Below are 10818 nucleotides of genomic sequence, written 5' to 3'. Positions count from 1 at the left end.
GTTGAAGAGGATCGGCGTGCCCACTTCGTTCATCTTTTCCCAATCCTCTTCGGTCACCAGACATCAAAGGTAGCTAGCTACGCCAACTGGGGCAGACAGGACCCGAGCATCCGCCGGGATCGTGAGAACGACCGACCTCTTGCGCTTGGGGTCCATGCTCGAAGTAGGGAATTACTTCACTAGTTTTGGGCTAGAACTCGGCTTGCCCGCTTTTGATGGTATATCCTTTTTCGGGACCTCCAGGTGACCAAGCCCAGAAAAGTACTCTAGTGCGTCCATATTCATGCCATCGAAGAACGTGTTAAGGGCGTCGTCTAGGCCTTGTACCATCTTTCTTGACTTCTCTTTGCTCGCTTGGGCCTCTTCGAGCGTGGACTTAGGAGGGTGTTTCCACGATGTCAATGACACCAACTACCTCCTTTAGGACAGGAGCGGCTTCTTGAGAGGCCGCAACCTCCATCTCTCCCTCTAGTTCCTCAGCTAGAAGGGGATATACCTCGTGGTTGTCTTTCCTGAGTGCTTCCTACTCCCCCTCGTTAAGGGTCGACCCAAGAGCAATAAAAAGGTCGTCATCCTCGGGATCGTCCTTGAACTTATAGAGGGACTCGGAGTCTGGTACCCTAGACTTGGAGCTCTTTTTGATTTTTCGGACTCGGATGGTCACTTTCTTCTTTCTCGTCTCGGCATCCAGGGAACCCGAGGGCTTTCTTTTCTTCTTCGTCTTCCCCTCCTTTGCGATAGTCTTGGGCTGTCCCGAAGCGGAGGGTTTGGCAAGAAAGGACGGTTCCTTATCCTCACCCAACGGCCTGAATTTGGTGGTCTTGGGAAAATTTGTAAGAAAAAAGGAGACTTAGCAATGCCTAAGCCAAAAGTACAAAAGTAACTATTCGGAAAAGAGCCTCACCATGGTAACAGGCCTCCCATTTGCCCTTCGAGAGCTTACGGCATGCGCGCTCGGAATATGGCATCTATTTGAAGATCCCCTCAATCCACTCCTTGAAACGGGGAACTACATTAGGAACTTGGGCAACAACTGCACGACGACAAACATAGGCAATAAGGGAAAGAACAAAAAGAAATGACAAATACTCGAGAAGGAAAATACTTACAGGATGCGTTCTACTTTTTCGGGAAAGGTCGAAATTCGGAGGGGATGAGGTCTTCGATTTTCACCCGAACAAAACTCCCCTGCTAGCCTAGGTTCAATGCTCGTCGATGCTCAAGAACGAAGCCTTGCTCGCTTAGTGAACGAGCTTGATCAGTCCCCCTCAGAAGATTCGGGGATTGTATAGGCGAAGTAGGTGGTTGAGGGTGAACCGAGGGGCTTCAGTATGTCGTAAGAGTATCACGATCGTCCAAAAGGACGAGTGGATTTTCCCAAGTCACACCTTGTACCTTTTGTAGAAGGCAGGGACTATGGGGTCCATCGGGGCAAGCACGAAGGGATAAGTGTAAACACTTAAGTACCCTCCATGTGGGTAGTGATGTCTTCATTGGTCCCAGGGATGACCACTTCCTTACCCTCCCAGTAATAGTTCGCTCGGACTATGATATTGCTTCCTCATTAATGGAGCATACGTATCTCCATGCTCATCGCCTCGGTCATGTTGACTAGAGCCCTTCTCAACGAGGAAGTCATTTTCGATAGAGCAGCCCCCTGGTACAAAGCTCTTCATGGGGGGCTCTTGAGCCACCTCGGGGACAACCACCTCGACAATCGTGGCCAGGTTAGAAGATGAAGGAGCAGTTTGCTGAAGCATGGACTTGAAAGTTTTTGCCATCATGATCTGGGAAAATATGAAGATTTGAAGGAAAAATATGAAGGTTTGAAGAAACAATATGTAGATTTGAAGGTAGGATAAAGATATGAAGGTCTAGGTTGAAGATCCAAAGAGAATGTATGGGGATTGAAAATGAAGATATAGAGGTCTAAGGAGCAATGAATGAAGATTTGGAGGAGTTAAAAGCAATTAGAGAGTTCGAGGGTAAATTCTATAATCGAAAATTGGAAGAAGTGAAAAAGGGTCGAAGTTTTATAGAGGGAAAAATCAATGCATGAAGTTGCATTCAAGAACAACCAATCGGTGACTGACACGTGTGTTAAGTCCGAACGACGCAACTGATCGGACGTTTCGATTTACCCGTAATCCCGTTTGTAACGTATGAAGGAAGGAACCGAGGTTCATATATCGCTTCCTATCGTTTCGGTAAACCTACTCTCCAAAAAACGAGGGGACTATCTGTGTAGGGGTAAAATCGGGGGTAATGTGTACCTCGATTTCCTGGTGAGAAAACGGAAGAAGGGTACGGATGCACGAGATTATAACCGAGGTTAGAGACCCTTCGTATCAAGATCCAGGAAGAGTGAACGATGTGCTCGTCATTGGGTATGGTAAAGCGATGCACCCCGGGTCAAAATTGAGTTCTAAGACCTCGGGAAACACAATGGATGGTTACACATGACGGATAGAGGGCTGTGACATTTTCACCCAACTCGATATTTTTATGTGGATCTGGTTCGATGTCGGTTATGGATCAGCAATTAACGTGAAAGGAAGATTTTTACCTTTTTTAGACTTATACTAGGGGTAAAACTCTCCTACTATATAAAGGGGAAGTTTTCTTTTGTAACACACATTGGAACACACAAATAAAAGCAACACAAATTTATTCTATGCCTTTTAGCTACTGTCAAAGTTCTTGTTCACGTATCATGTTCTTCATACACGACCGAGTTAAAAACGGGGGTCCAATCGAGGGCAAGGTCGTTGTTCAACCCAAGTTCAAGCTTGGCCATAATGTCACGATTGGTTTGATCGCTTATTTTGTCTTTAATTCATTTATCTAATATTCTTAATTATTTGTGTTGAATCAAACCATGTATCCTTAAAACTGCGTACAAATTTAATTATTATCCAATTTTGGGGGTAAACACACCGTCAAGACAATATAATTATGGACATCTAGAATTTTGTTAAAGAGATGTGAATCAGATTTATTATATTGCTTTGCTAGTTTACTAGCTTAGGAGTAGGAGCTTGGCTATATCCAAAGGCGAATCCAGAATTTGATGTTTATGGGTTCCTACAATGACATCGAATAAATTTTCAGTAGTAACTGCATTCAAATTCAAACATTAATAGATATTTAGTGAATTATTTGAATATATTTATACTATTTGGACAAAAGATTTTAGGTTTACGTAAATCCGTAGGTCGTAAGGTGGATCCGCCCTTGGCTATAGCCTTCAAGAAAATTCAAAATATCCATAAAGTATGAGAATTAAGTTAAATACCTAAACATCACACTATAGAGGCATACACTGCACAAAGCCACGAAAACTTTAAATCGTACTCCAATTGGTATATTCATTCATTCATACCAAAAGAAAAAGAGGAGAAGGGAAATGCTGCAAGAGCTAATGAGGCAGATGTTTCAACACACGAGGTGCACAGGGAGCGAACACGTACCTATTGGAGTGTTGGCCTATTAAATTTTTGCCCCACATTGTTGCCTCAGGTAGTTCTTCTCACGAGCTTTATAATTGCCTTCAATTAAGACATGGAACGTGGTTATTCTATATGTTATACATTTGAGTTTTCATGTCGGCACAATGAAATCGACATTTGTTGTGTGCTAGCAGTTGTTATCTCAAGTTACTTGAGTGACACTATTGAAAATAACACACATGTACTTTTCAATAATTTCAGGAATCAATTTGAAATATGCATTTCACCATTTTAAGCCCAACCCATAGGCAATCAATAATAGGATAGATGGGCAATATTTAAACCCTTCGATTCGATGTGATTATTTGGAATTTATCCAAAACTAATATTTTGTCCGTTTCGGCGCAAAATCTAATGGGAACAGAAGTAGAGGCGAACCTAGAATTTTAACGCGATTGGGGCACCAGTATTCTGCTCAACCAATATCCTCTTAAGACTTTTAGTGTTCGGAGTATCAAGTGATTTAAATTAACTATTTTTAAGGTATATAAACATATACATATACAAGATCTCTACCGAAATTTACCCTCAAGTTTATGCCTAAGTCCGCCTATGATTACATAAGTAATTTAATTCTTGTGTCAATACGTGCCATCCGTTCGTTATGCCAACTCTCCTTTGTCTCTCAAAAATAGTTGATTAATCAAAACAAATTATGCTCTCCGAATTTTGTACGTGTCTCTCTTTTTCTTTTTATATTTATATCTGTCAAGTGGACATTTTTTTATATGTGAATCTTTTTAAATTTAAACTTTTCGTATTTTTACCTTATAGTGACATATCTAAATTCATAAGCTTTTAAAATATTTTATACTCCATCCATTTTATGACATTTTTTAACTTGACAAGGAGTTGTTAAGAAAAAAAAAAGATTTTTAAAATTTGTGGTGTTAAAAATAAAATAGTATTTGTATGGCTATAATTAGACATTTGAAACTTGTGATTTTAAATTGCGTGACATTTGTATAGCTAGACAAACTTCTTATTAAGAATAAAATGAATAATTTAACGTTAAATTATTTTTAAATATAAAAGTCTATCGACTCTTTGTGAAATAGATTAATAAGGAAGGTCCGTCACATAATTGCACCTGAACGAGTATACGTATGAAAAGTTGTTCTTTTGTAAAATTTGTATTGTGCAAAAACCTCTATACCAAATAGTAATAATTTAAGGTTAAATTATTTTTAAATATAAAAGTCTATCGACTCTTTGTGAAATAGATTAATAAGGAAGGTCCATCACATAATTGCACCTGAACGAGTATACGTACAAAAAGTTGTTCTTTTGTAAAAGTTGTATTGTGCAAAAACCTCTATACCAAATAGTAATGAAACTGAAAGGCGGAGCCAGGATTCCATTGTTATAAGATCTCGATTTTAGGACATCGAATTCAAATACTAATAACTGAATTCTAAATATAAAATTTGCTTATATTTAAGCAAAGCTATTAGGTTCGGCTGAACTCTTATTCGGACTCCTCGAGCTCGGCCCCTGAAACTGAGAGTGACATTGCATTTTGGAGTCTATCCTGTCATCTTAATACCTGCAATCCGTTACGGTACCCATAGTATAGACACTATATATGAGGGACCGAGTGACAGAGAGCAAAGCAACTTTGTCACGGCGCCGGAAATGAACTCTTTAATTTGCTCTTCCTTTTTTGCATATAAATATGTCGTCTCAATATCATCCCATTATCCTCATCCTTCAATAAACATAAAATATCCATTATTTCTTCTATAGCATCAGTTACAGTACTAAATGATGAGTTGCTTACAAAAATGGCCTGAGCCAATTGTCCGAGTTCAATCACTGTCCGAAAGTGGCATCCGAAATATCCCCGATCGTTTCGTGAAGCCACCTTCGGACAGGCCATATATCACGGAGTTAACGGAGTCAATCTCCGTTAACGTTCCGTTGATAAACCTCGAAAACCTTAATTCTTCGAACGACTTTGTCCGTCAGGAAACACTTGACCTCATTTCACACGCTTGTCGTGAGTGGGGTTTCTTTCAGCTGGTTAACCACGGGGTTAACCACGAACTGATGGAAAATACTCGCGCTGCTTGGCGCGAGTTTTTCCACCTTCCGTTAGAAGAGAAGCAAAAATTTGCGAATTCTCCTGTAACATATGAAGGGTACGGTAGCCGTATTGGGATGGAGGTAGGTGCCAAATTGGATTGGTGTGATTATTTCTTCCTTCATTATCTTCCTGAAGCGTTGAGGGACGAGAATAAATGGCCTTCTCTTCCAGTTTCATGCAGGTAAACCCTTACTCTTGAGATCATACTAACCCGCTAGCTGGTGTAAGAAATTTTTATATCATTAGGTCATTTTTACTTATTGTAGCAGATAATATATCTTTTTTTCTAATATTACAAATCTCACATATAAGGAGACTACATCTAAATATTTTTTGGGCGACTCGGATAGTGTAAAACCTTTTCTACACCGACTGTATATATAATAACTTAAAGTCGCCCTTAATTTGCTGTCCTACCTTACCACCTACTATACATATACAGATATAGAGAGAGTATTATATTACTTGTATATTCTATGGTGTAATCGGTTGTAACTATTCTCCCTATTTTTGCAATTTTTAAAAATAATTATGCAATCACGTTGCAAAAATATGGACAATTTTTATCTCTCACCTTCTCCATTTTTTTAGTCAGATGCCTCTTTAATTCTCCATATTTCAGTCCGATAGTTAGATGTCTCTCTATAAAAACTGTTACATCTGTTTTCTCTGCCTCTCCTCCATAATTGACATTTTCTTTGTTTTCTCCAACAATTGCTATCCACGGTTCGCAGCATTGGCGAAGCCAGAAATTTCCCCAAGAGTATTCTGACTTGAAAAAAAAATTCTCAGTAAAGAATGTTTAATATATGTTAATACATCTAAAATCTAATATTTTACTTACATACACAGTGTAATATTTTGACGAATGGTGGTCAACTGACCACTCTTAGTAAAAGATGGCTTCGCCCCATATTCACCGGTAAAAAAAAAAGGTGTTCATATATTATATGGTTACTATTTGACTCAAATATACAAACATGACCTTCCAATAATAAGAAGGCAAGGATAACTAACCTACTACAGCTAGTTTCTTCTTGTAATGAATTAAAGTTTGATTCTTTTTAAACAATTTAAAAGTTTGGGATCCACAGTCATTATTCAAGCAACTTACTATAGCAACTCATGCCAGAGCAGTAATGACATTACATATATGGACATAAGGTTCAGCCTTTGTCAACTTTTTCAAGATCGTTATGCGCCAAAGTTGACTTCTGTCATCTTTCTATATATAGGGCTTTCTTCTATGAATCACGTTAAACGTGGAAATATACATTTCTAGAAATATCATTTCTTTTCTCTCTTTTTTCCCTTCTATTTATACTCCCTTATTTCCGATTTATGTGAACTCATTTAACTGGGAATGGCGTTTAAGAAAAGAGAAAAGGTTTTTAAACTTGTGATGTAAAATGGGGTACATGCTTTGTGGGCTATAAAGTTGAATTGTTTTCAAATAAAGAAAGATGTCATTCTTTTTGGCATTGACTAAAAAAGAAATATGTTTACATAAATTGAAATGAAAGGAGTATTTTTTATGATTTCTCAGGAAATTGGCCGCGGAATATGGGCAAGAGTTGGTGAAACTATGTCGAAGATTAACTAAGATTTTATCGATAAACCTTGGATTAAATGAGGATTATCTACACCAAAGCTTTGGAGGAGATTGTGAAACTAGTGCATGCTTAAGAGCGAATTTTTACCCAAAATGTCCACAGCCAGACCTTACACTTGGCCTCTCTCCCCACTCTGACCCTGGTGGCATCACCCTTCTCCTCCCTGACGCCGATATCGCCGGCCTCCAAATCCGTCGCGGCAATAACTGGCTAACTGTTAAACCAATTCCAAATGCCTTCATTGTCAATATTGGAGATCAAATTCAGGTAACTCATTTACTTCTATTGCTCTCTTGTTTCTTTTTATATGACGTTGTTGATGAGGCACAAAGAAAAATTGTACAGTTTTCAAATTTAAAAAGTTGTCATTCCTTTTTAAACCGATGAAAAAAGAAAAATGTGTCATATTAACATAGTATCAATTGTATATATATGTATATTTTTTTTTGCTTTCATATGATCAGAAGGTAATAAGTTTGAGCCGTGGAAACAGCCTCTTGCAGAAATACAGGTCTTTCCCGGACCCCACGCATAGCAAAAGCTTAGTGCATCGAGCTTCCCTTTTCTAGTGAGAAAAATGAGTAGTTTCATTTTTCTTTTCCTAGAAAATTTATAGTAATGAATTGTATATAATAGGCTAACAACACTTTGAGATTAAGAACTAAAAATTAAAGATCATCTATATTTTGCTACGTTTTGGTGTATATATATAGTCGTACATGTTTTATTTGTACATAACTTTCATCACAAAAATGCCTACAGGTGTTAAGTAATGCAATATACAAAAGCGTGGAGCACAGGGTGATTGTTAATTCAGACAAAGAGAGAGTGTCCTTAGCATTCTTCTATAATCCAGGGGGTGAGAAACTCATTAAACCTGCAGATGAGCTTGTGACAAAGGATTATCCTGCCTTATATTCTTCAATGACATTCAATGAGTATAGAGCTTTCATCAGAACTAAGGGTCCTCGTGGCAAATCTCAAATTGAATCACTTAAGTCCCCTAGATAATTTATTTATTTTTCCTGTTTGAAATGTTTTTTATATTATGCTATAGTATGTTCATCTTAAGTGTACAAAGGAAGCTCCTAATTACTAGCATGGTTTTACTTTCTTGAAAAAGGAAAAAAAAAAAAGAATATGAGATAGACTCATTATTCTCACATGCATCTGCAAAATTCAGCTTTTTAAAGCTAAGGGATTAGGGATTCTATTCTCTTTTGTTTTCTTTTTTTGGTAAGTAAGATGCATATATTTTTAAATGTATCATATGTATTTGTTGGATTTCCTCTGTCAGCATTTTCATTTCTTGTATGTTCAGAGATAAGTTTTTATGTTCTTTATTGATATTAAGTACTGTAGAAATTAGCACCTCTTGCAAAATTCGCTCTCTCTATTGCTATAATTATTTTTTGGGGTTTATTTTTTCTGTTGTAGATGCTATAATTCAAAACGTTACATCTATATAATATAACTAGTGAACTTGCCGCGCTTCGCGCGATTATAGAAAATCTCATTATATTTATGAAATAATCTTTTTCTAATATTCAGATGGTTAAGAAAATCTAAAAATAGGTTGTGAAAGGAATTAGCGCATATTAAATCAAAAAATAGTTCTTACTCGTTGTTCTTACAAATTTGGGATATTTACACAAATTCGGTCGGATTCATATTTATTTTTTAGATGATAAATATAAACTATACACTGATTATACATAAATTTTATATATTTTATACATAATAATAATTTTATTTTTTGGTTTAAGCGTTGGGTGACCGCCTACTTAGATTAATTCTAAGTAAATATTCTCGAAAAAAATAGTTCACAAAGATGCCCAAGCGCTATTAGAGTAACACATGTGTCCAAATGGTGGTTGAGATATGAAGCAGATACTATCGTGTGTAGTTTCTGATAGTTCTTGCTCCTTGTACTAATAAGTATTATTTTTGGTTCTTCATTTCCTTCCTTTTTCTTTTTCTGTGTTTTCAATATTCTTCTCCCTTCTCCTTATCGATCAGTGCAAACTAAATTCACCGTTGTAATATAAAAAAAAAATCCTCCAAAAAATAGACGAACATCCTAGAAATGATGCATCATCTTATAAAATTCATCTCTACCTATTATAACTTTTTTCACGCTATTCTTTAGTAGACCCTAAAAAAAAGAAGAAGATACATGGACAATAATGCTCTAAAGTTTTACTTAAAGAGGAAAGTAGAATATTAAAGTACCTCATTTCAATTCCATCAAAACTTTAGGTGAATTTTTTTTGTTGAACTCACCCATTGCTTTTTTGTTTTTAAGCGCCATTATCTTACTTGTCTCCTTGGTTTTTATAAATTATTACTGGAAAATCTTATAAAATTGATCATCAATAAAGTAATGTTAAGAATTTTATATATGATATAAAGCTGAGAATTGGCCAGGTGATGTGACAAGCCATCATTCTTATTTTTCTGTTTTCTTAATTTTTTTCTTATTTCATGTAAAAAAATTTGTAGAAAATAATAAATAATATATTTATGTCGTTCCTTATTATTCGTATTTCTTACTGCAGGAAAAAGCATAGCAATCAAGCTATAAGTTTTATCAGAAACAGAGAGTAATCGTATTTATGTTGCTAAACACTTTGACAATCTATAAAAGCCATTAGTTTAGTTTAGCAAACCAATTAAACAACAGCAGCAACAACAATAAACAATAATAAATCCGGTATAATTCCAAAAATGGGATCTTGCTAAAATAAATCATTGACACCTCAACTTCATGCTTCTCTACTTTATCTATATATTAGACCTTTGTACCAAAAGCTGAATTAAACATTAATGAATAAAGCCCTTCTTTGTCTTCTTTTTCTATTTCAGATCAGCATTATCATCTTACACTTTACTTTCTCTCAACTCTGACAGTTCCATCGGAATATTTCTTCAATTATTTTTCCGCGAACGCCTCTAGCAGTCATATGAATTAATTATTGTTCGACAAAGAACTACAATATCAATAGTTATCGAGTATTGATGCAAATTATTTTATATTATGGTTAGAAATATCAAAGGATAGACTAAATTACAAAGCAATATCAAGATGCCTCTGATGATCACTTAGCCCGTAAGAAATTTGGTGTATAAGAATAAGGAAATCTCATAAGGAGCATCATGAAGAAAAAACATGTGATAAATGAATAGAACAGAATATTACTATCATCGTATTGAAAAGTCAATATAATCTTCATCCATCTCAAAACTAAACCAACCTACATGCACAAAGGAAGGAGTGGTAGGGTCTTTTTGTCTCACTACTCCGAGCGTGTAATAAGTGATAATACAACTTTCAACTTCCTCCAAGCATGACAGTTGCCTAAATAAACTTGAAAAGAAACATCACGATTTTAGTATATCATTGTGTGTATTGGTGCATATATGTAAAGAATAAAAAAAATATTAAAAATAAAAGCAGTTTGTTAATGAGAACATGAAAATGTATCACAGTTACCAATTAAGTCGCTAAAAGACCGCATTTAATTTGTGAAAGGTCAGTTTCAAACTCTTGGAATATTTCGGCATCTCTTTCTCTCCTAAGAAGCTCCGCTGAAAGTTCTCAAGATTTACA

The 10818-nt window shown here is 36.2% G+C and overlaps 1 protein-coding gene across 1 annotated transcript; it reads left to right on the top strand.

The window, feature by feature from the left end:
* The first annotated feature begins 5186 nt into the window (after positions 1-5186).
* Positions 5187-8453, top strand: LOC104216898 (jasmonate-induced oxygenase 3-like). The gene is made up of 3 exons (XM_009767035.2): positions 5187-5776; positions 7142-7475; positions 7971-8453. Exons 1-3 carry the CDS (start codon positions 5274-5276, stop codon positions 8217-8219), a joined length of 1086 nt encoding a protein of 361 aa, XP_009765337.1. The 5' UTR covers positions 5187-5273; the 3' UTR covers positions 8220-8453.
* Positions 8454-10818: the final 2365 nt, after the last annotated feature.

Source organism: Nicotiana sylvestris, chromosome 12, assembly GCF_000393655.2.
Source record: "Nicotiana sylvestris chromosome 12, ASM39365v2, whole genome shotgun sequence".
Taxonomy (NCBI): Eukaryota; Viridiplantae; Streptophyta; class Magnoliopsida; order Solanales; family Solanaceae; genus Nicotiana; species Nicotiana sylvestris.
Note: the sequence above shows the minus strand (reverse complement) of the source record. Positions and strands in the feature narration are given on the sequence as shown.